General features: G+C 44.0%; 1 protein-coding gene across 10 annotated transcripts in view; it reads left to right on the top strand.

Moving 5' to 3' along the window:
* Positions 1-26,849, top strand: part of LOC126557389 (RNA-binding protein Pasilla) — a 66,074-nt gene that overhangs the window by 26,835 nt on the left and 12,390 nt on the right. For 4 of the 10 annotated variants that reach the window (XM_050213144.1, XM_050213141.1, XM_050213149.1 and 1 more), the window contains one exon: positions 13,651-13,725. The exons of 2 other annotated variants lie outside the window; for them this stretch is intronic. In XM_050213144.1, the coding sequence (XP_050069101.1) occupies positions 13,651-13,725 (75 nt within the window). Of the gene's footprint in view, positions 1-3,853; positions 3,952-6,956; positions 7,750-13,650; positions 13,726-26,849 lie in introns of those variants that run through there. 4 more of the 10 variants (XM_050213146.1, XM_050213150.1, XM_050213148.1 and 1 more) reach the window with 4 other exon arrangements.

Here is a 26,849-nt window from a genome sequence, read left to right as displayed (position 1 = left end):
AGTGTGTTTGCGATAACGCGCTTATCAATCGCATTGCACAGTTAAACAGTTTCGGTCTATTTCGGTCGCTTTTTTGCCCTCTGGTAGCCTTTTTTTGAGGTGGTTCTTACACGCCAGAATGCGGAACCCAAGCGCTTTGGACCCGAAACAGCCATACGGCTTATCTGGGGTTGAATTTTCGGTTGTGTTCCTTCGATAAATCAATCCTCTATACGGTCATTGATGAACCTTGATCGGTAATCGCGCGATTTGATATTGGGAACGTAGAGGGGAAGTCATGCAATGCATTGAACCGGCCCCAAGAAAGGAATGTTGTTTTGTCCAGCGATTTTCCGCCTATTTCAAATGGTTTGACTATCAATTGGTCGGCAATAACTGATTGCATCTGCGGCCTGCCGGTTTTTGGTGGCTTATGTAGGCTTATGTTCTACTAATGTCTTTGCCACGCCTTCCTATCGGATATTGAATCTTTAAGACATGCATTATACTTGGTGGTCCTATTTTACTTCAAGCTTCCTCTTTCATGCTGTATTAGCTGATGAAAAGCCATAAGCTATTGAGCGCGCTACAGCGCGTCGTTTCAGCAGAACAATCACGCTTACCTTCAGCAGTGCAGCTGAACGCGAAGCTGCAGTTGTGCAAACCGTTCGTCCAACAGTGAAGAATTGCTCAATAGAATATCTTACCCTCAAGCCTCAACTGCTGATGGTGGCGTTGGTGGTGGCAGTGATGGAAGTCGACTCGTCAGCCTTCGACGACAACGATTTCAACGACATCGATTCAAACGGATTGTTAAACGATTGTAGTTTGTGGGTCATCTACTGTCGTAAAAATTTGTTTAAGATGCACTGTTAGTAGCTGTGTGTAAAATGAATTTTGCGCTCTGTTCGACACATCTTCTTCTTCTAAGCTTAACGACCTACTAAGGTCAAGCTGGCTATCGAATTGCTTACTAAACTTGTTGATATCACGTAGTTGGATAGTCAGTCCACACTACGAAGAAACGATCCAGATAGAATTTGAACTGCGGTCCTACCGTGTGAAGACCGGCGCCTATACCTCCCCAGTTCGATATATCTTGAACCATTTTCTTATATCCTTCGCTTGTTGGATCTCGTGACCGCCATTGCTACAACTGACCATCAATTAGCAAGCCAGTCAGTGTAGGAAAGCGCTCTCCAACTCTAAAATAAGCAGAAGAATAAACGATCGTTTAAATGCCGCCAAAACAATAGTAATCGCAGAAAAGGAAATAGAGTTTTTCGCTTGCAACAGCATGCCCAAAAACAAAGCTCACGCAAACGGTGGTCAAACGAGCGTTTCTAATCAACCACGCACGCGTCCGTCAAACCCTTCTATTATATCGTGCAAATTAGTCGCTAATTATCTGTTCCAAACAAATTTTCGCACCTTCCAAAGTGTGTGTGTGTGTGTGTGTGTACACCCTTGGTCGAGGTTCAAACGTTGGTTTGGAACTTTAATTTTGGAGCTTCACTACAATTTCACACCCTCGTTTGGTAAGGGATTGTCTGCCTTCAGCATGAAGAGAAACGTTTGAGTGTTATTTTGTTTAGTAAAATTTTTGTTTGATGAATTTCTCATTCTTTAGAGTAAAACAATATCCTTTATATTTTGTACAGCTGAACGATGATACATTCTGAGTCAAACACAACTTGCCTTATCACTTTTTCGTATGGACCGTATGTCACCGATGACAGGAAATGGAATGAGCTCAAGTCAAAAAGCACCCTTTATTTACAACCCCTAACTAACCCCCCCAAACACACACACACACACACATACAGGTACAGACTCCATATTGATCTGTCTCATTCGATTTGGCGAACGCATTCTCCCGCTCTCTCACTCTCTATCTCTCTCTCGTGCGACTTTATATTTCTCCTTTTGCCCTTATCGGGGTCTCATTTGCACTTGTGTCGCTGCACAGATTAACAAGCGCGTGAGAAGCTAATGTCGCCATGATCATGATTCGATCGTGGCTGTGTTTGCAAGAGAAGTGTTAAAAGGCACACCGATCGTTCCAGCTTGCTCGTGTGGATCTGTTCACTGCTCCAGAATCGTAAACCGATTCGATTCCTAACATGATCCGATAACGATCCGATGCACAAGAGACAAAACTCGCGTGTGTGTGTGTGTCTGTGTGCGGCTGGGAGTGAGTTTTAGCGCGTGGCGCCTCACGATCACCAAACCCTCCCCGTACCGCTCTACCTTCGTTCCCCCGTAGTAGCACTTTTCACTCAGCAAACTTTCCAGTGGTGGCTCTGTGTGGCCGTCGTTCTATGATTGCGCCACGCTATTGGAAAGAGGAACAACTGTGGTAGGAGGAAACAAGAGCATAAGCCAGAGAGAGAGAGAGAGACAGAGAGACAGAGAGCGGGGGTTGTAGCGATCGAAATCGAACACACGAGTGAGCGAGAGATCCCCGGACCCAGCTGGACCACGCTGACAACGACGACGATGAGGGCGTCCGCCACCACCAAGCGCGTGTCAGTTTCAGTCCAATATCGGTCGTGAATAGAAATAGACAAAAACGGTTGACGGTGCTGTTGCGGCTCGCCACCAGTGTTGCTTACTAGAGAGTATGCGTGTGTGTGTGTGTAGAGGGCCGGGGGAGGGGGGGGGGGGGGGTTTAGCGTGTTGTGTTGCTAAACTGTGACGTTGGGTGTATGTTCAAAACATGCTCTCTCCATAATATTCCTTCCTTTTTCGTGTGACGGTGACAGAGAGCCACAGCCTCAGAACAACCCTTGCCAAACTCGCGAATGCGTGAATGTGTGCGAGTGTGCGTGTGTGTCTTTAAAAGGGTTGATAAAGTTTCTATTGATATTCGGTTTCGACGTGCCGTGCCAGACAGTTTCAGGTCCACGTCAGGGCTGTCGTCACATTATTAGAACTGTCAAGTGACACTATTTGGGTTGGTAGAATAATCTTTTTGGGGAGAAAAAAAATTAACATCACTCCTCACACACAGTCACCCATTTCGGTTCGCATTTGGCCACTAAACACGCAAGAAAAAGCGCGCGCGCGAGAGAGGGAGGGAGAGAGAGAGAGCGTATATTTCGCTACGAAACAACCTCCGAACGGCAGAACCGTCAACGTCAACAAGTGTCAACCATCCACTTGCTCTGAGGCCGGAGGGTTGCTGATTGTCCAGGGGGGGGGGGGGGGGATGTAGACGGACGGCACCGGTGCCGTATGCGTTTGAGCGTTCCAACCCACGGTGACACGGTGATTGTAGTATGCGTACGATGGTTTTGTGTTGATGCGCGCGAAAAGCCTTACACGATCGTGTACTACGGCAGTCTATCGCGCCCAGCACGATTGTTTGTTTATCTAGCAAAGCGTTACAACTGAGTTACGCGATCGTTCTTGGCGCGAGCGTGCACATATGTGCGAGTGTGTGTGTGTGTCTGGATGAACTTTTTCCTCCCCAAAACTCAGTCGACGATCGTGCAGCTGGTGACACGTACGCGGAATTAGTTCTATCGCCAAACGCCAGAAAAGCGGGCTCCAAGCGTGTGATGTGTGATATTGGCTTGAGCCAGAACCAGTAACGAATTCGTGTTTGTGTGCTTGTATGTGTGTGTGTGCTTGCGTGTGCTAGGTTCCGAATATGCTTCTCAATCTAATACAAAATAGTGCTTGCGTGTTCGCTTTTCTTTGCCTAGAATCATTCCTTCCTACATGGTGAACACTTTACGCTCAATTGTCCGCAAACAGAGTGATTTCCTTGTAGTAACATAATTTCAAAAGTGTCCAAAATCCTCATTCCTTTTTGGGTGGGTTCGGTGTTCGCTTATATCCTCACCACACCAACGTGCCTGGTGCTGCCAGCACCGCTGCTTGCGATGTGGCGCTTGGGGTACGCAACGGATCACAACGAAGGCAGCAAAGCAATGGAATCGCACCTGCTGGCAATGTTCCTGCAACGTGAGTTCGATGTATTACTTCTCGGTTTTTGAAACGCGAAACAACAATTGTGTTCCCTCGTTTTCGAACGCTTTTGAAATCAAAGTGCTGGAGGTCTCGTATTATTTTACCAAACATTATGTTTTTGTCACGCAATTCTCCAGGACTCCTCAGGTCCTCATCCTAATTGTCGTGACTGGATGGAAATGGCAAAAAAAAAACATACACACATACGCAGGCAGTGCCTCTAATAATGTGTGCGTTGTAATGTGCCCTTTTGCGGTTGTACGGTTTGGTGGTCGTATTGCGCGATGATAAGAAAAACAGCTTCACAGTTCTTCGTTGATACAGTTCTCGTTATATGTACTAACTGTAATGTGGGGTGGTTGTTTTTTCCCCTATTCTTCTTCTTTGCTCCATTCACACACACACACAACATTGTCGCATTTGAATGGTCTTGTTTCTGTTAGGCAGGCAGGCGTCCCTACACTGTTTTATGTTTGTTCACATGTGCTCTGCGCGCGTAGGCCCTCGCACACAGAAATCTACCCTGTCAAGAGCAATAAATAGTATCGTTTTTCCTAGACGCAGTATGACTTTCTACGTTCAAAACAACCTCAATTAGAGCTACAAATAATGACGATACAGTTTTGCCACCTCCGATCCCCATTTTCCTACGCCACAAAGCGGACTACCCTTTTCGGTGTAGTTTGTGCTCTATCGGAACGTACTCAATAGTTACGCCTTTTTGACGCCTGCTACTGGAACTAATATTGCATTTCCGCCCAGTACTGTACAGCGCAATTACATATCGTTTTGAGCCATAGTTCCGGCCAGTTGATGGAAGAAATGAGCTTTTGGGGATTCTAAATAATCAACGCTTATCGCATTTGTGGTGATGATCATGAAGTTTCGCGTACCAAAAGTTGCTTCAAAAACTAAAATAACTATTTGTATGTAAATGTACAACAACCAAAAAAAAAAATGCTTCATTTTGTGTTCCAAACTCTATCTTCTTTCAACATTCGTGGTTTTTTTTTTTTTTTTTGGGCGTTTTGTTTCAAATGTTGTCAGCGCGTGACAACATTTGGTCCACTAAACAGGGTCACCCAACCTGCTCTTCTAGGTTTGGCTGGCACTGTTGAAAACTCGCGATCAAGCTGCTAACGCACACATGACAATCCCGCTATCGCCATGATCGTGCCCGCAGCCCCATATACACAACCCAAAAAACCTCGAATTCGATCTGTTTTATTTGTAGCCCAGGCCAAAAAACGAGCTGCTCACGCATTAGGATGATGTTCCGTCATAAGGCACAAGCACACACACACACACACACACACACATCCAGCCATTCAAATTTTCCCACATGTGCTCTTGCTAGCTGTGTGTTGCTTCAACGATCACCAATCTCTCCCTCTCGCGCTCTGCAAGCGGGAAGATGTTGGGCCCGTTGATGCCACCGAAAAAATGCAAACGCAATCTGCAGAGGCCGGTTTATTTGAATATTTTAATATTCAAACTGTGCGTTAGGGGACCAAGAGTGGGACAGAAAAGGAAACACAGTCCCTGCTTGGGTTCACTGTCACATTTGTCACATTTGTTGGGGCTCTTTCGTTGTTTCTCGTTTTCATTTGATTCTTGTGGATTATTTCTCTCTCTCTCTCTCTTCTGCTTCGTTCCGATGCGCGTATGTCATCTGACACGGGGTAAGGTTGGGAAGCGCCGGGTTATGGTTATGGTGGGTCTGAAGCATAAAGTGATAATGAAGCGACACAGTAAGCAAGATGCTGACCCCGAGAGAGTCAACAATTTCGATCGAAATCGACTTTCAAGATGGAACGACACAAACCAACAACCAAAAAACACGCCTAACCCATAATGTTTTGAAGAATCTCACTTAATGCGTCGAAGAAGCTAACGCTCAATGAATCGCTAATGGTGGAGGAGGAAGAAATCTCGGCAAATAAATTATTAAACCTTTTCGATCGGTATTTCGAATTTTGTGTTTCATGTTGTGTTTGTCGCAGTTATCGCATGCTTCTGGCGTCTTGTTTCTTTCAATGTCACTGTTCTTTCATCGTATTTCACAACGTGGGCTAAAACTCCAATTGTTTACTTGGTGTTTATACGACGTGAACTTTGTATCCAAAACTTTGTTTATGACGTCTTGAGAAATTAGTCCCAACGTATCGGAAGATCGTCTAAGAGACATAAATTATTCATCGTGCATTAATTAACCGACACAAGCAATCGAGTTCCATCGCGGGCAGAAGTATCAACAAAAGGGAACCTTTAGCTATAATAATGTGCTATAATATAGGCGTGTTTGGATGTTTTAAGTTTCTTGCGCATATATTCATAATCTATCATTCTTTACTATTGTTTATTGGCCTGGCAAGAAGCTTGCTTATCACTCGTAAATAATCAATCGGCTTTTAGGGCACAAAAATCTCCGTCAACTAAACGCTGGACGTCTAGCTACGCTGCTCCACGACATGAAGCGAGACGGTGCTGATGTAACGAATGCCGTGTGCCGTAGTAAATGAAATGTGACAAAGTTTCCGCACCCGGGCAACGTACGCACCCCCAAACAAACCAAGTGCAATTACTTTCCGATAGAGTGTGAAACCACAGCACGAAAGCCTACCCGTGGAGTCGAGAGAGTTGTGCGACCGCTTATGCACACACTGCCCACAGAGTTACTCTGTCGTAGAACGGAACAAGCTCGTTCCGCAATCGCACCGATCATTAACCTCCGAGAGAGGGACTGTGTTGTGTTGTGGTGGTTATTAGAGTTTGACCGCACAAACTAGCTACACAGGGAAGAAAGGAAAAAAAAAACCAGAAGCTTCCGTGATATTAACTTGCCCCCTTTCTGTACGGTGTGCCTTCACTTGGCTGTTCAATCGCATTATTGAGCCTTACTACATTGGTCCGGAGGTTGGTGGTGGTGAGAAGTATAGAAAAGTGTGATTGCACACGTGCAACCTGCCAGTTTCGATTGCTTCGAAAAACGGTTCCAAATGTTGAACAACGATCAGCAACAGCGGCAGTATGCAACGGGACAGCGGCAGAACAGTGGTCAACCGCAAACCGGTGCGAATGGAAGCCATTCGTCGGCGGAAAACTCTCCCGTGCATAGCAATACCTCCACCAGCTACTTCATGTTTGACGAACTTAGCTCAGCACTGAACGATGAGCGAAACAATGGCAACAACCATCATCATCATCTCCAGCAGCAGCAGCAGCATCATCACCGACAACAATCGTCGGCAAACGGAAGCAGTCCGTCTGCGGCCAGCTCGAACAACTCCGGCAGCACCAACAGTTTGCTCAGCAATGGCGACAGTCTAATGGCACGAATCAATCAGCTCAATCAGCAACAGCAGCAGTACAGTGCCGGCAGTGCCAGATCGCCATCGAATGGTGCAACGATTGACGGTAGCACAATAGGAGTGGTCACCATGCGCACTTCGCCCACGAATGCCGGCGGTGCGGCGAGCTCCCTTGCACAACAGCACCAGCAGCAAATGCTCGCGTTGGTACGGAGCAGTGGCGGGAGCGGCGGTACATCCTTTGCGCAACACTCGCCGATCGATGCCACGGATGGCACAACGTTCCCGACGACTGCCTCAGCTACACCGGTGGTCACCAGCATCCAGCAACAGTATGGCGGTGGAGGTAGCGCACAGTTCCACAGTAGCTTCGCTCAAGCTGGACACCAGCCGCAGCAACAGCACAAAGTGACCTTTTATCAGAGCCAACATCAACAGTACCACAATCTTCACCAGAACACACCGCAGAGGCCAGGTTTCGGTGAGTTTTCACTCTTCCAAACGAACGGTGCGATGTGTTTGTTACCTATTCTTCTTTTCGTATGCGACTTGTTATATTTAGTTTGGCCCAAAATCAATCATAGCAGTACCATTCAGACAAATAGTAATGTCTCATATGGGGGAGGCTCGTCAAAAGTGTGGCAGACAGAGAAGATATTCAGAAAAGCGCTGTTCTTTCTTTAACTCACATGTTCTCGCTCTATACTGTCCATTTACTCAAACGTGAAATCGCCAATCAATGCAATCATCTCAACGTCATGGCACATGCATGTGAATCTCACCAACCTCTCACAAATATTCTGCCAATCGAACATAACGAAACAAAGACAAACTGTGTTATCATCGTTTCACTACAAAACTTTCATTGCCATTTCTCACCACCACGCCGATATCATTGGAAAGAGCTGAAGCTGAAAGGACTACATACTACATATTACACAAACACATGCACATGGAGGAAACTATCAACAAGGAAGAAGCTGTGGAGCATACTTACCTCTTCCCAGATGACAGCTGTCATCTGCAGTACGGAAGAACTGTCACTACTTCAACCGCTACAATTACCACTACAGCAACTATTACTATTACTTCCGCATACTCTACCACCTCTGCTACTGGCGCTGGTCATGTTTATGGGTTTCATCATCACTTTTATCATGATTTGTACCGTAAAGAAACAAGACAAGAAACCTCCTTCCCTCCACATACTCCAATACACCCCTACATCGCTATCACGCTCACAGAAAATAGCGCCGATAAAGCGCCTCAGGAACGGAAATTAAACATCACTCGATGTGCTTTGCGTGGAGTACGAAACAATGACATTAACACTGCTGCAGACCCACGGCATCTTTAATGGAGCAAGGATATCATCGGATCTCACCGTTCTGCTTTTATCGTACGATATTCTAGTGCAAAACCCCGGAAAAAGCGGAGCAAACTTGTATACATGAACACAGGAAGCATACTTTACTACTTTACTTTAATGTTTTGAAGGAATATTCTTTACATATTATTTAAGAAACGCTATTAAACTGCAACAAAAATTCATCCATTTGCTTAATCTGTTAATGCTTTTTTCTGCAATTTTTGGTGTACTTCCGACACGCCGCGTACGCTGCCATTAAAAAGCCATTCGAATTCCATTTACTGCATTGCTTTGTGTTACGAATAATTTATGGAGAGCGAGATTCTTGAGCGGTTTTTGTTTGGGGTTGCGGTGTTTCGGATGTCGCTATATTATATTTAGATTTCATGCGCTTTAATATGCTCGTAAACGCAAAAGTGTGCCGTACATGCATCATTACTTTATTCTATTAATTCGATTTTAACAACCAGTACTGCCAGTGTTGGTAATCGCTTTAAAGTGCAAGAGTCCTTATGATGATGGTTTTGTTATCAAAAGATGAAACGTTTAGTTCATTGTTACTACTAAAAGATTGCTGTTAAAATGATATAGTTATGATAGGATGGATAGACCAAGCCGTGGGGACACTAGCAAAAAGACTTTTCATCGTTTTCTACCGTTTTTGTTGTTGTTGTTTGCTTCTTGTCTCAGGCTGCTAAAGGAACGTGTTCTATCTTTGCTTTGTTTTCTTCCTTCCCTTTTTATCCTTTGCAACATCTTTCGGTCCATTCAGCATAATTAATGACCCTTTGCGCTGCTATTCGATGCACTTCTTAAACGCGATGCCTGCCACTAAGGAGGTCCTTAGTCGATCTGCTCATTAAGCAAAATGCTTCCACACAGGCTTCGTTCGGTTGCATCCTTCTAAGTGCAAACGTGTGTGTGTGTGTGTGCACCCTTTTGCGTTAATCCATTTACATCGCCCAGAAACTCTACTTGCTCCAAATCTATGGCCGGTTCTGATCACGGCACAGTTTCTGGTGGCATCTCAAGCTTCTTAAACTACAATTTCTACTCGACCGCATTAAACGAACATCTCTTTGTACGTGTGTACGTGAATGGGTAGTGCATGTTGAAGTGCTTCACTTTCATAATTCTGTTCGTAGCATTATGTAAGCGAAGCGAAGTGTAAATAGTGCGCCAAGTTTGCCACATTCTTCGATTGTTTCAATCAGTAAGAAAAAAGCTTGATCTTACCATTTAAGCAGTTTAAAGAATGATTTTGTTATGCTTTTATGAAATCTTCTAATGAAAGCGATATTATTTGCTTTAAATAACAGCTGCTTATCATTCTTTTTTTACAAATAATTAATGTAACAAAGTTCATCTACTTCACTGTCCTATTGCAACACCTAGCGAGAACTAAGTGTGCTAAAGCACATGCGCTTTAAAAACGTGACGGTGCGGGATGTCAACGTGAGGCTTATAGTTCAGAAATACGTCCACCGGCATTCGGTCCTGTGTGTGTGTGGTCCGGTGAGTGAGTGAGAAATGTTCCCACACGCATCGAACAAGGCCGGTTCTGTTCGTCTGTAATGCGCTTGTCCTCCTGGTCTATCCCACTGCTTTTGACTTTGCGATCCCTAAACCCACACACACACACACACACATGTTGGTCTATCGTTTAATCGGTTGGACTGAAGAAATCGAACCTGATGGCCTAGTTTTTGTTTCATTTTCTCTATCCTTTCCTACCGACTGCTGCACGTCCGATTGCTTGTTTTCCTTGGTGAAGATGTCACCGCTTGTCCCACTCTATGCGTTATGAGTCAAATGGGATACCAGCCAAAGCACACCGATGAGGACAGTTGTTGACTTTGTTGACAGATTTCGTTTTTTTTTTTTTTGGTGAAAGAGGTTTTTTCGTTATGAAAATCATGATAATGATATTCATCAGCCGAGTGATTTTGACACGAGGTTTCGAATGCAAGAAGTGTGTACAGTGTCGTTTGCAGAATGGGGGATTTTTTTTTGTCTTGTTTCACACAAACGCTGATTGATTGTAACTTGGCGGCTGGTATGTCATAGCGGCCATGTTCGTGTGGGCATCTTTGAAGCGTAATGTCTTACTCTTTTGACTAATTCAATTTGATAAAACAAACTGCTGCATCATTTATCACACATGCAAAACATTATTAAGTCAAAAGGTTTCGATTTTAACTAAATCACTACAGTGTATTACTATATTTTAAAGTTTATTTTGTTATAATTTTGTTAAGGAAGGCGAAAGAAGGAAAAATGGAGGCGCCCAGTGGCTGTTGAATTGAACTGCAATCTTTAAAAATTGTGTTTATATCAGTTTAATTTTAACACCGTCGATAGAAAATCGACAAAAAAAAACCCTTTTATATGTCATTCCGATGCAGGTAGCCTACATAATTCGAGCATAAAAACGCATCCTTCCATTCATGTAATCGGTGGAGACGCCTGGTATTATTTAAAATATATATTTTTTTTTCAGAATGCAAAACATCTCTTTCAACAGCACTCAAGCACTTTGCTTGCTTAATGATACCGTTACATACGACATAAAATCACTCATTCATGTTGTCGTGAAGCTGCAGCTATGTTTGCCTTTCTGCACATACACGCAAACCGGCAGTGAAGTAACCTAAAGCGGTTACTATTGTGCCCTTCTAGTTCCAATAAAAACACGATTGATTTCAATTGCTTGTATGTCCGCTACGGCACCATCGCGGCTACTTGTCAGCCAGAGCACAGTCCATAGTTTTGTTATCCGGTTCCCAATCTTCTCCCTCTCCTGCGACAGTAGCGACATTAATTGCTCTTCGCCACTTTTGTCACTGAATGTGTCCAATGCCGGGTGTACCAGTTGGAAGTTGTTGCTAGTTTAGTTATCTTTCTTTTTTGCTGTAACAAATACAACTTTACCTAGCGATAGCGTGTACACCCATCGGCAAAGCATAGTAAATTTTCGCTTTTTGTCCATTTTTATTTTCACAACAAGCGTTTTTTGGTGTTTGCTTTAACCCGCCCGAAAATGTTTCCGATCGCAATCGTTTGATCGATAATCGGCAACAAAAATTGCACTGCACAAGGTGAACTGTTGTGTGAAAATAAAGCATGTTAAACAGTGCACAATAAAACAAGAAACATACTTTTGATTAGTTTGTTGTAATACAAAGTGTTTTGTTTTTCCTAAACCTTGTGTGTTTAGCATAACTTAAATCTAAGAAAGTCATCTTAAATGTTCAACAAATATAACTTCAACTATTCTTATGCTAAAATGACGCTATAAACCATTTTACCATCAAAAGTTTAAGCTACCGGCCCATTCATTAGCCTCGCGGGAGATATATTTTACTCTCTGTAAGTGGTTGCTTTGTCCGCGTACTAGGCTCTAGATCCGCAACGAGAAAGTAAAAACTTTCTCCCACGCTACATTCATGTGCTTAGGGATTTCCGTATCACTGGTACGCATATCTTCATTTACATTCTGTGCAGTGAAATAAATGTCTAGAAACTAGACCACTACCAACGCCGAGAGCATCACATCTCTTGCCTGTTGTTTCGTACAGCCGTTCGCTTATTTTATTTCATTTGCATTATTGTGAAAGTACGGTTTTCCTCAGGTTGGCTGCTTCGTTGTGTCCTTTGTTGAGTATTTGCCACGATGCGAGTAATTCATCCACTGACGGACCAACATTGTGAGGATGCAAACTTTTTTTTTTATGATAAAATATGGAAATTTACGATACCGATCCGGGGTTATGGTAGCAGAAGAAGAAAAATCTCATTTTTCCTTTCCTATTTTCCTGTCGGTCTATTCATTCACTTTTACCGTGTATGTGTGTCTAGAGCTTATCTTATGGGAAAGTACCCGGCAAAAATAGTCGTGAACGTGGTACATATCAGTTGTTGAGGTTGACCTAAACTCAGACAGTGTTGGTTGGTTGGATCGTTGTATCGCTAGCTGGAATTTACTGAGATGTTTTCATTCCACTTTGTTTTCCAACTGCACAAAAAAAAAGTCATCTGAAGATCAGTAACCTTTCAAGTTTCTCTAGTTCTAATGGTTTTGCTATGCTGGTTTCAATAGATTATTGCTTTAAAGAGGTTAAATTAAACCTGCAAAGGATACTTCTGTTTCGGACGACTTAATATGAGTAAAATTCTGTACGACTTTTAAATTGTTTTTTTTTTTACCTAAAAATTACTTCATATTTTTGTCCTGTATTATCTTTCATAATCTTTCACTAAATTATTACGAAACCGTGCTTCAAACACTCACTACACTATGTTTAATTCTCTTACGAACCTTTTTCCTGCATTATTCTTACTGGCTCGCACGCGCGCTGCAGGCCCAGGCTTTGTTTGTGCAAATGTAATAAATGAACTGCCTAGCAGTGGAGCAAAGCGATGAAAAAGGGAAAACAACCAAAACCATCAACTAAAGGAAAACCTCCTACAGGCATCCACACTCACTCTCAGGCTAGGTGAAGCAGGTCGCGGCACGATTGCGAGCTTTGTAGCCTTTCCACCGTTTCGTGGCAAAGAATGGCTCACGCCCGAAACCTTGCTGGCCTAGTTCTTTGTCGTATCTTGCAACCGCGCTTCACCATTTTCCCAATCATCTACCGGCGGTTTTGTACCTTGTTCCCCCAACTCCTCAGCTTCCACCTCGCGGGGGGGACGGGGGGACGGGTCGGATTTTTCAAGATTATCCCCGGCCGGCAAAAGTCGGCCAACCGGGAAAATGGTTAGCTTAGCGTGCGTCCCCTTTCCCTCCAGCTGCCGTTTGTTTGTTCCGTGCGGTCCAGCAGTATCCGGATACCATATTCCATTCCCGGCGATTCCTTACCTTACACGTTCACCTGCTATTTTTGTACACACCTTTAACCGTATTGATGTATAATAGAAATAGAACAGACACGCAACACCGCGCGAACTATATTACGTAAAACCGACTCTAATGCTCTTTTTTCTTCTCCCCATTCTCCTTCCATCTTACAGGTAAGTCTCCCGATGCGCACATTGATCCCAGCAGGACGGTCGCACAACTGAACCACGCAATGGAACTGTTCGAAGGTAGGATCGCTGAAGGAATAAAAGATGCGGCGCAGATGGAAATTCTGCTCCACTTTTCGCTCGCTCGTTTGCTCAGAACGCTCCCCCCCCCTCACCCTCGTCTCGCCCTCCAGGCTACCCCTTCGGAAGCGAGGGTGTAGATAAACCTTCTGCACTGCATTAGAAGCGGTCATTGCTGCCATTGACTTTTGCTTGCCGGGCCAACCATAAATATCACAGATTATGGAAATGGTTGCAGATCTCCGCCGGACTCTGGGTGTAGTGTTACGTATCTCTTTTTCTGCTGCTGCTTCGAAAAGGGGTTGCACGAATGTTTGTGATGTGATAATGATCGGTTAAATAAGAAGGCAATATTGCTTACTTGCCGGTGAAGATTACTTCAAACCAGGGGAGCATATTTAACATGAAAAATGAGATGTTAAAAATGGCAGAAACATTCGGCAGAGAGCTGAAATAAGTTTTGAAAATTTTGCTACTCACTTATTATCCAACAATCACATCGATCTTGGTCAAAAGAGCTGAACTCGTATGTTGTTTATGTTCTCATGCATCATAGAAACAAATAACCCCTTTTGCTTGAAGGTAATAAGCTATGCTCGTGTCTTCAAAGTAAGCAAACAATTTTACTTTTTATCAACACGGTTTGCTTTAGCTTTCTACCACACCGAACACGTTGTTTTGTTCATAACGGGCAATCATCATTTGATTCCCAAACAAACAAGATACGCTCCGTGATAGTTAGCGGAGCGCTCTAACTGGATGTAGGATTGAAATCTCAATTGAAATACCTTCGAAAGGTTTTACAATTGCATAACTTCAACCCATCATTTGTCGATGAGTTCATTGTGATTATTTAGCTTTTAGTGTTGTTCAAGTTGAAGACCAGTTCGCTGTCCCACGTTCGTATTCAAATATCTTCCCTTTGCTGTTTATTCTTCTTGTGGTAATTTTATATTTATTGGATAACTGTAACCCATTAGACCACTCTCCCCAAACACGTTTTGGCTAGTTGACAATTTATTCGATGTTTTCTTAAATTATATCCTGCAATTCAAGTCGGCAAGGCGAAAACAAACTCGCACTCACTCACCCATTTAGTTCACCTTCAATGTGAAATTCCTTTCCGTCTTCTGTCTGGGGCAAAAGTGGGTGACGAACGGTATTCGTCTGGGGAAGAATAATCACTATAATAGCATTACCAAGAAAACCGAGCATTCCTGCTGCCGAGATCGTCTCGGAGTGTTGGGCGGCGTCCTCCCGAAGCGTCGTGTTTGGTTGGGAATTTATTCACCTACAGCTCACGGTAGCCACCCATATCACCCATGGCAACGAGACGAAGCAATTTCGTCGTACGCACGTATTGTAAAAATAGATATATTACCTTCCCTCGTAATGGTCAACACACCAGGAAAGCACCCGTGGCCAGAGTACCTTTCTCTCTTTGCATTAGTGGACATTAGAGTTTTTCTCTTGGACATTATTGGTTGCGAAGGGAGTTTTCCACGTCTAGAGTCCGCTTGTATGTGAGATTTTTCGACCTTAATGTACAGACAATTTTCCGTTGCATCTGCACCTCCCCAATTCGTCTGGTTGCGTGATGCAGACACTCTTTCTAATGACCTCAATTCATCCGACAAGTGGAACAAATTCCCTGTCTCATCGATACCACAAAACACACATATCAAAGGTCGAGATCAAGCTCATAAATTGACGATTAGCTTGGTCCCGGGCCCCGGACCAAGTCCGATTAAAAAACAGTCGTAGTGTTGCGGGCGGGTGATTTATGCGTCTCGAGCGGGCTTTAGATCACCGTTTGCTACCACTCGGCGAAACTGCGCCGCATGTTCGATCTTTCAATTTGTCACCGAACTTGTAGCATTTGTCTTGTGTGGGCATGGGCAAACCGTCCTAATTGTCTATCAATTACACTTGATGCGCCACGGTGTGGTTTGTGCTGGTTGAATATTTATTTATTTTAAGCTACTCCTTCGCCGATTCGTTTACAATCTAATGCTTTACGGGTTTTCGCATATCCTTCCCCGATACTGATCCTCCTTTTAAACTTTCCACAGGGAATGTAAGCAAACGCTTATGCAGCAAAGTATTTTAAAAGTCAAATCACTTACACAAGAATTTTCACCCATGCCCTTCCCTATGTCAGCATACAAACTACACGCCTAAAAAAAAAAACCTCACAAGTATGTGCTTGTGAACCAGTAAAGAGACCTCTACCGCCAGCATACCACTCCTTGACCGGTGGGAGAGAAGGTTAAGCGCGCGCATACCCACACACACACGCACGCACGCACGCGGTGAAACGCCACGGTGAAACGCGGCAAAGTCTTGGCCTTGGTACGCATTTTCGTGCGGCCTAAACTAAATAAAACGCGCTCGCTCTCGTGCGCTCGTTTCCGTGCCATACCGTAACACTTTCTCGTTGTGCCTTGCTGTGTGTGGTGCTCAGCCCGCCCTTCATCGAAAGTGAAGCATCGAAAGTGGCGATGCTCGATGAACTGCGACCAGTTACTAATTGTTTGGGTCGGTGCGGGCGTGCGTGCGTTTTTTTTTACGATACCATCGCATGCGTGAATCCGGCAGGTGAAAAATCGGTCGCATGAATACGACGGTTCGTTTTTATCTTTGACCCATTGCGAGAAGACGGTGTGACGGTATGTCGTCTAAAATTGTTTGTATTGCAACATCTACAGGACAAGAGGAAAATTTAATAATAGTTTTTATTTAAGTTTGAGCTATATTTTTTTCCATTTCACTCCATTTCACAGACTCGTTTGTCGTGGTCTACACCAGAAATTGCTGTCAAACTGTGCCCAGTAAATGCTTAGTGCTAAAAATGGCTTACCTTTTTTCTCTTGGCCTCTTGTCCATCCAAGTTTTGCTGCAGTAACTTCCAACCGAAGCCTTTGCGATGTTACGCTTTGCTTTGCGCTGCAGCCATATACTGTCCAGTGCAGCGTTTTAGCACCTTTTGTCTCACCGCACTGAAGTTAGAGCGTTTCCTTGTACACTCTCGGTAACCAGTACAGCTGCAGCTGCAACTGCAACATACCACCAAGCAAATGTCGCTGTCCGTGAAGGTCGCCTGCCAAACGAAAAGTAGCCGGTGTATGGTTCATTTAGTGTTGGGCATCGAAGCACCGACACCAAGCGTGCTCGAGAGAGCATCCAAGCCAACCGAGAGGTTTCCACTTCACGGCCTTGCCCCCAATGGCCGCTATCGGTGGCTACTGCAACGCGCGCCGCCATCCACCTGTCCGCCTTGACAGCCATTTGTCCAGGTACAGCCATTATATCATGTACGGTTCATCGAGCATTTTGTAAGTGCACGTGCCAGCATGGATCGGTGATGGATAATTGATTCCCATTATTTTGCTATTTATTGCCACTGCAACAAACGAGCTTGCGATTAATTTGGATGTAGTGTTTTTGGTGTTGTGTGAATCGGTAGCACTTCGAACTGGTAATGTGTTTATTTTAAACAATTTAGCAAATTATTGCTAGAATGGATGCTTTTCAGGGGCTCAAAACCCAGCGGGACTGCGTAAGATCAATAAGTCTAGTAAGCCACCCATTGACCGGAATGATCTGGCAGGCAGTTAAGCCAAGAAGAACCTTGTAAGACCTTGTAATAAGTTGGCAGAATATAGCAATATTCTTTTGCTTTCCCAAGCTTAAAGTCTACTTAACGTCATGCTTGGAAGAAAAAAATCCAACAGACATTGGCACATTGGAGTCGTCTAAAATATTTACGACTCTCTTAACGGTAACGGTGAAATTGAATCATCAACCATTCATGAGCACCTTCCATACTGTTGCGAAGAGAACAATCTAAGGATTAGGATTACAAGTCTTAAGGCTCTCTTGTTTTGTGGTTTATTTCCGGAAGGTCCTGAGCAACTTGCGGCGCCATTTTAGAACGGGCCACAATGAAGATGTTGTTTTATTCTCTTCACTTGCAAATAAACTAAAAACTGTACTAACGTGTGTACGATTGTTTATAATAATCGTGCAAAACATCAAACGGCCAAGCTCATCGTGAACGCACAGTGAAATTTTGCTCAGACACAGCTTCAAAGGTTAACGATGCATTTAACCGAAACAGTCTTATTCCATCCGCTTCGATTTACCTGCTGGTGCTGTTGCAACACACACACACACATAAATTAATGAGCATATTTTCATTTCGAATCCCTGCAAACGATAACAAATTGCAGTATCTTCGGGGTGCCCATCTATCACGCAGTCTAGAGCGCAATCCAGCGTTTTGCCACGCAGTGTTTACACAAGTCGAGCAGCTTCAGTGAGGTATTTCCGTCTGCACGGTGCTTCGTTTCGTTGATTTATGTAGGCAAATCAAACGGCAATGGATGCGCCTTACGATTGGCAAACAAATAGACCAAAAATAGGCCAGCACAATAGTACGGGCAGAACTGGGGGTTGGAAATACGGTGTACGATGTGGCAGTGTGTTTCCTTATCGGCTCCAAGTAGCCTTGCAGCACATCAGCCTCCGTGTGTAAGTGTATTAAGGATTCTTTAGATGCGAAATTCCGAGTCTTTCCCTTATTTGTCATCCTTAGAGCAGATCTGGTAAACCATCCCAGGAAAGAAAATTTATTTGACGGAAAGCAACATGTTTCAAATTAGAATTCCAACAAGCAACAAAGTGACTGAAGTTCGGAGAACATCTAAAGAAAACGAATATTCCCATTCGAATTGGTGTGAAAAACAATACGATCGAAACCGCTTATTGCCACACACGTCTCCTTCAGTTATCCTCACTTGGTGCTCCGACGGGTAGCGCTAAAACCCCCCTGACGGCTTGACGACGCCCTGTCACACTCGTCGGAGTCAACGCGAAGAAATCTCGCTTACCGCAGCCGCATCTTTTGAGGCGCGGGCGTATCGTCAGAGTGGTTTCATTCTTTCATGACACATTTTCCATGTGTCTACCTACCACTTGCTCTGCGTAGGGACCCTTGACACACACACACACACATATCGGGATCTGGTCTACCTTTCTTCCACCACCACATCCGTTCACGCTTCAAGGGGCTTAAAAATAGACACAGAACCCACCCAGGTACATCACAAACCACCATTGGCACATCGGCATTCGCAGGCATTTTGGGGGGGGGGGGGGGGTTTGGGGAAGGGGAGAGGGTGCGGTTTTTGCTATTTTCTGCTGACGAGCAGGTCGTGCCATACCTGCCTGTTCGAGAAGCTGCAGGAAACCCATCTCACGGCAGTCATCCCCCGGTTAGCAGAAGACTTCCGCCACCAGCGCACGGCTTCTAATCACTTCCTGTGTGTGGTAGCGTTTGCAATTGTTCCGCTGGCGCCTGGATTTGTGTCGGCTGAGACGCTGTGCCAGAAAACGTTCTGCAAAAAAAAAAAAAAAAACACAGGAGAAAAGGGATGGATGTTAACTCAACCTTAGGTACTTGGGCTCTACACGTTTGAGAAGTTCTTGCACCGAGTGTGTTAAGCCTCCTTATTTCGCTCCAGCACCAATCGCAAAACCAAAAGCAGCGATTGGCTGGGATACGGACACGGGGTGTCTAGAAACAACGATCAATGATTCGAGTCCACACGGTCGAGGAATACTGGACGACTTCCTGCGGGATATCAAACCCCCATCCAACCGAACCGTTTTTCGCCTTCATTTAGTGCTGCTATTGTTGACGGGAAGCTTTCCGCTAGAGCATACTTCCGTCCTGCTGCTTCTAGACCGATGAGCAAAAGGTGTACTTTCTTCGTGTGTGTGTGTTTTTTTTTTCGTGTCTCGTTTCGAAAGTACCGACAGGACGCCATCGTCGTCGTCGTGTGGAGCGTAGTGCTTGAAAATATGCTACACAAGCGATTCTTGCAAGTTTGCATGATGAAGTGATTCTCCTTCGTCTTTCACGGTGCAGAAATGAAAGGTTGCAGTGATACCGGAAATTCAAACATACCGTACCATAGAGCTAGTGGTACGGTATTCGAGAGCAGCGTTAAATTATTATTGCTCCAGTACAGAAACTCTGGAGCGCTTTTGAATGTCTCGAAAAAAGGCTCGAGAAAAACGATACAGGAAGTTTAATGGTGATTTTTATGTCACCATAATTTTTCACATCACACTAAGTTTTGCATAGCACTTGACAGGATGGTGCTTTCGTTGGTTGAAGTGAGGATTGTTTTTTTTGTGGCATGGCATTTAGCAATCGCCATTTTGGTTCTTTTACTTAGATTAGTCCAAGTGTGAAGAAAATACTTGAAATTTTAGCTCATTTAATTTGGTGCTATGTGCCCAATATTATTCCTTCAAATATTCAATAATCACAAAGTGTTATCTATCTTTAATTTCTAATTATAAAATTGCAAACAAAACCTAGCCTCAACCGACTATCAACAGTACTTGTTGCACAGCAACAAAAAAACATGAAATATTTTAGCCCCGTTTGACCCCGTGGGATTAGCCTCTTGATGGTCGATAGAATGTCACTCATCCACCGGGCCGGTGGTCTAGGCGACAGCGGCGCCAGTCTTCAAACGCCAGGACCAGGGTTCAAATCCCATCCGGACCGTCCCTCCGCAGTGAGGACTGACTATACAACTACGTGGTATCGGTAGTCTAGAAAGGCATTTCGATGGCCGGGCATGACATTAGTCGTTTAACCTTCTCTTGGTCGTTTAACCAAGAAGAAGTAGAAGAATAATATCGAGCCAAGTGTGGATTTCAATGTTAATACAATTTATAAAACATTTCCCAACCTTCTTTTCAATAACAGACTCGATTATGTTGACCACAAATCTTACCCATTATCACAGCACTGGTCCCTTACCTTAAAGGATGATAAAGGGAAAGTGATTAAGGGAAAAGATAACTGCTGTAATGGCTCTAAGGGTAAGGAGAAAGTGGCGCCGGTCTTCACACGACACGTCCGGGGTTCAAATCTCATTCGGACCGTTCCTCCGTAGGTGACTGGAAAGCAAGCAAGAGTCGCACTAATGTAGAGAGAACATTCAAATGAATCTGTCAATCCATCAGTATTACATTTCGCTCCATTACTTCGCAACATTCGCTCCGCTATTTGCCACAATTCAACGAAACCTGCCATTGACTGATTATGGATCGGAAGGTACGAGGCAAACGATCCTGTTTGCTGCGGGCGCCACCGAATGTGTAACCTCATAAATTGCGATCCATCAAACGAAAACAACACACGCAGCCAGTCCCATCAACACGAGCTCGACACACGCATCCTGCTACGGGACTAATTAGAGCGAATTGCCACGACGTGTTGTCACACGCGGGGCAAAGACACCGCGCTCGGATGAGATGTGTTTCCCAGGCGCCTTCACTTTCATGTGTGCGCGCTTGTGTGTGTTGAGGGGAGTTTTTTTTTCTCTTCCTCAAAAGAAAGTCCCTGTCGATGGGACGGGTATCCCGGGAAGCAACCGAAGGAAAGGCCCCCCTGAAGCGGAATTCGGTTCTGATGATGTGTAAATATTTTCATATCATTAGTCTCGGCTGCTGCATCGGTGAGTGGCGATGAGAATCGTGTTGTGTGTGTGTGCGTACCTGAATCCCCTACTCGTATGACACCTACTCACCTCATCCAGAATCTGAGAAGCTCCGTTGAAGATACGCAACGGCTCAAGAAATCTTTACGGTCCATCCCGAATGTCTACATTCAACAGCAAAAAAAAAAAAAAAACGTACTCCAACACGTGTCCAATCTTGCAAATGATGGTTCCAAACTGACCCCCCGGGGAAACTCATCTTATATACGCTGTCTTAGTGCCATCTACCTTTTGTGCCATCGAGGTGTCATAAAACGTTGTGCTGCTGCCCGATGCGTCCGGCAATAAACCGGTTGAGATTTGTCCTTTCCGACATTATGCCCCATTGGGAGTGTGGTGTACACCAGGAAGTGCCTCATAAAAAGACATCTTATTAGTGATGGTGCTTTAAATGCGCAGAGATCGAGCGGGAGAGTGAGAGAGTAGGGCGTCACATAGAATGTTATTCCACTGGACCAGCCGAAGGTGTTCCCAATGGGCCACAAGGGTAAAAAGTCACCAGGGTATCGATCAAGCAACTCTTTCGGACGTTACGCTAAAGGTCAAGAGGAAATAGACGTTCGGTACAGATGAGGGCTTGTACTATTCTGTGCGCAAAAACTGGGACTTCAATTTGAGCTGGGTACTGTGGTGTAGGTGTCGTCTCTCGTTTCGATAGAACTTTTTTTTTATTCAACTCGTCCAAAGAGAGGAGCACATCCATACGAAACATGTGATTTCAATTAACTTCCATTTAATGGCTGTAAAGGTCTCAGAGATGCACAGTCAAGTGCAAAGGAAAGAGAGGCACATTTTCAGATGCTTTACACCGAGACCTTACATTAACCTCATCTCTATCGGCAATTTTATTTGCTACTTGGGTGGGTCATTTTTCATTCTCCTCTTAAGCAAACCTTCCATCCATCAAACTCGTGCTCGAAGTCATTCACCGCCTACGCGCTTGTAAACTAATTCTTCATTTAAATCTTCCGCACTCTACACAGAACTTGATCGGGAAGTGTTGTTTTTTTTTTTTCTCAATCACTTTCCTCCACTTGGGGCATCTGGAAACGGTGCATTTAAACAGCTACAGCTAAACACATTTCACGTTATGTTTGCGATCGTTACGCAGCGCTCAAGAGGGCACTCGCGTAGGGCAGGGTTAAGCCGCCATATCTTGCATTTCCTCACCTAAAATATTGATGCGATCCTGTCAAGTGTTCGTCACTCCACCCACACATTGCCCAGCCAGCCAAGATGGGGTGGCAACTATCGAAAGGAAATGCCTTTTAGAATTAAAAGTGAAAAAGAGTTCAAGCGAAAACACGCTCTTGACGGCGCACCACACGGCGGCCAGCACGTTTTTAATGGGTGTGTTAATGTGGGGGAAATGGGGCTTGGGGCGTGTGTTCATAATTTCACACCACAGTACATCACTGGCCAACTGGTGCGAGAAAATGTTGAAAAATGTGGCTTTCGTCTCACCATCCATTAAGCAGCATTTACGCACGTTAGCTGCTCATAAATGCAATGTTTTATGAGTGTTGTCTTTGTGGATGTTATTAATTTGTGCAAGTTTCGTAAGACAATTGATTGCTTTTGCGCGTCATTATACGTGAGCTTCACACTGTCCAAATGCAAATATTAATCATCGTAATTACTTGTCACGATATGAGACGCAAATCAAGCATGAAACCACCCGCCAGAAACAAGCCCATCATCACCTATACCACTATTGCTGTGGTCAGTACTGTACTTCATCGTCACCGCACACTGTCGACGTTTACAATTACCGGACACTTCTAGCCACACGGACGAGAACGATTAACTTCGCCTCGCCATCATCCTGATCAGTACTGCATTCCCCAAAATTGCGTTCTAAAAATAATTCCTCTAACATGTTACCAACATCATCGTCATGATCACCACCATGACTGGTGAGCATAAAATCAGATTTTTCTTCACCTCGTTTTCGGCGTACACCGCACCACGTACACCGCGTAGTATCTAAGGGGAAAGCTGCACCCATGGGGAAGGGGGAATTTTCCGCACCGGCCACTGTACCTTCGGCAAGATTTCACTCACCGCTCACCCACGGCGCTTTTGCAATAAAAGTAATAATAACGCGCCCAGCCAGTCACATTTACGAGCGCATAAAAAAGTGTGTGTCTGTGTGTATAACGCTCTTTACGTGTTTTTTTTTTTTCAAGTACTGCCAAAATATTTTGCGCGGCCCCAGGCCCAGTTGTGTGCTCCGCAGTAATCTTCACACGTAGCACGGCCGACGCCAGTGGGCGATGGGGTGCGGGTACGCGCATCGAAGCTAAATCTTTCGGTCTGATGAAGCCATCAGGCCAAACGCAAAATTGAAGTCTGTCTAGATCAGTAACAACTCCCATCACCTGCGGTTCGTTAGTGTTTCTGGCCCGAGGAAGGAAAGTTGCACTGTCGTTAGAAAACGTGAAAAATGCTTATAAAAACAAGAAAGGAACAAAAATGGTCATAAAAATTCGGCCACATTAAGATTGCTCTGTATGCGGTCTTTCATCCGTTTCATTGTGTATGTGTTTGTGTTGCAAATTTCGAATGTGCATTTAATTTTACTTTTTTACGTCCTGTTAACATCATTGCAGGGACACGTTTTTAACGGATTTCATCCGTTTAGGAGATGAGTTGAATAAACAAATGTTCGTTTCATGATTTCGTACCTAATTTTTTGACACATTTTTTTACATTTATATACATTTTATAGATAATATAAAAATGTTTTATAATCAAAATAAAATTGTTTAGAATGGAAGGAATAAATAATTGTAATTTTTGTCTAAAATTTAGGATGCACACATTGAAGAATATTAACACTTATAAGGTGTTGATCCATATGATTGAATAACAGAATTATTCAGGGGAATATTCTAATAGATCGTTGAACATTGCAAGCCTATTATGGATCTTTGCAATATTGTAATGGAATTTTGCATTCATTCAGGGGAAAGTTTGTTTGTAACGGCTGTGGAATTTTGCTATCTTGACTTACTTTACTTATCAGGTGCTACAACCGCTTTGCAGTCTTGGCCTGCCGCAGGAGAATCCGGAACCGCTCACGGTCACGCGCCGTCGTCCGCCAATCCGTTATCCCGGCCTTAATAGCGGATGATTCCACGCCATCCTCCCACCTCAATCTGGGCCTACCACGCCTTCTCTGCCCGTGTGGACGGCCTAAAAGGACTTTCTCAGCTGGGTCGTCCAGTGCCATGCGTATAACATGACCAGCCCATCGGAGCCTGGCGAGCCTAATGCACGACGGTGAGGTCGTCATACAGTTCGTACAGCGAAACTAAGGAATTTTGCTATCAGCTAGGATTTAAAGAAGCTGAGATCAAATCAAATCAAATAAAGGCTAGAATTCAAAGTCAAGATACAAATTTTCCCTAATTTAATGCAAGATTCCATTACATGATTGCAAAGTTCCACAAAGTTCCACAAAGCTCCATCATGCGGATCGAGCCCATGCAACGTATCGATATTCTTCCAATCTCAATCATCATCCAACCAGAGCTATGTTTAATTGGTAAGCCAAAACGCTTATTACATTAACTATGTCAGGTACCAACGCCACGAATGTTGGCCCATTTTTGTGTGTTTTTGAAGTGTTGAGATTGAGCCCAATTGCTACCAATTGACTCGATTTTTTTTCTTTTTGGTTACTTAGTCATGTTAGTTCATCATCCATCCGGGTGTTTGGGAGAGCACGAAACATAAACACTCGTGCAGTGGATAAAGATGTGCCACAAAAATGTGCTAAGGTAGCCAATAGCTCACCAATTGACTATAAAGTCGTGGTACTAAAGATGTTCAAGAGGATAGGTTTGTTGATTTTGGTCCAACTTTCCATCCACCTATTGTGTCACATTATTAGATTGTTGCTGTTTGCAGTTGGAAGATGCTTTCATCAGGTTAAACACAATCGTACAGTGCTTTGCTGAGCTGAGTTTGCTGTTAATTTGCGCTACCTTACTGCCAAAATGTTTTTTTTGCCACTAGCTACACGATAACCGCGAAAAGTTTGTTCGTTAAAAAACTTTCGCCACAACTATTAGTTCGATGCCATCAATAAGATAAACTTGCGGAGCCATACCGTTTTCCCTGTCTCTCAGCTTCAAAATGAAGTGATAACACTGGGAAGGATAAATTGTAAGGACAAACACCACCGATAATAAACTGACAAGCCACACCACAATCACCTCACACCCCAATGCTCGTAATGGCAATCATTTTCCAAACTCGGTCGAATTGCTACTTCCAGTCCCAGCATCATAATAATCATAATCGTCGGATATTCGGTCGGTTGAACTCGTACGACTTCATCCAAAACCAATCCAAGCGACTGTCTCAATCATTCATGCAATGGATTTTATTACACCTCCATCATCCATCACCTTCCATGATCCACCCAACACTCATTCGCGTATGTGATTTTACAAGCCAAATAATCGCGAACAATTGCACAGGGCACAGAACTTTGTCTGACGGCTGCTAACGTAAGTGTTGCCATTTTTTTTATTATCACACTTTACAATCATCTTCATCGAAGCATCAACCTTTACAATACGGAACCGGAAATGGACGATCAACAACAGCAGCTTTGAGCCATTTGAGAACGATCGTTTTCAAGCGTTCTTTAAACGGAAAAAAAAATTTATGGTGCGTGTGACTTGCAGTGACAGTTGATCCTGTGATCCGGTGTTGTAATATTTATCGACTTTGGATTGGGAATCGCAAGTACCGCAAAGCAACAGCACACCGAACACACGGATAGTATTACGTGTGGTTTTTATCTCTCCTTAACTTTTATTACACCGTACTTCGGCACAGTTATTGAGTGTTTTGGGGGTTCCAGTAACAGCTGAACAGCAATTTTGCAGACCGTACGAATTAATGGAGGTGAAAACATTGGGAGCTTAATGTGCCAATTGCAATTTAAACGCTGTTGAAGACAACGTAAAAAAATTATTATAATTTAAATGTTTTTAAACAAGGAATTGATTAAAATTATTTTTTACCTACGAGTTTGGTAATTTTATATGATAATTCGACGTGAAAAAAAGCAACCGTATAACACACGTCCGCACGTGCCGGTTAAGCTTTTCTGGTGGACAATTCTGTTGCATTTAAAAAAAGTGCAGCCCATACCATTCCTAAAACCCCTGGTACGCGCTAATAATGCAACTCAGTTGACTGGTGCTTATGCTTGATCACGTTGTGTTCTTTTTCCTCTTTCAATCGCCCTAACGAATGTTGACGCAATCAACGCCCGGCAGTTCACTCACGGCCGCCCGTCCACCGAGACCTTGGACTTGATTCGAAAGTTTTATTCAAATTTTATTAGCGAGCTGCTCGTTTTTTTTTTCTCGTGTTAAGCGTGTTGAGCTGCTTCGTGTCTATTGGATCGTTTTCGGAGGGATTTGCTTTTTTTTTTTTCGTCTACCTTGCACGGAATATGTCGGATCGCTTTTCGGTCACGTCGTCGCATCATCACAGTCGACCCCAGTAAGCGAAGTC

This window comes from Anopheles maculipalpis, chromosome 2RL, assembly GCF_943734695.1.
Source record: "Anopheles maculipalpis chromosome 2RL, idAnoMacuDA_375_x, whole genome shotgun sequence".
Taxonomy (NCBI): domain Eukaryota; kingdom Metazoa; phylum Arthropoda; class Insecta; order Diptera; family Culicidae; genus Anopheles; species Anopheles maculipalpis.
Note: the sequence above shows the minus strand (reverse complement) of the source record. Positions and strands in the feature narration are given on the sequence as shown.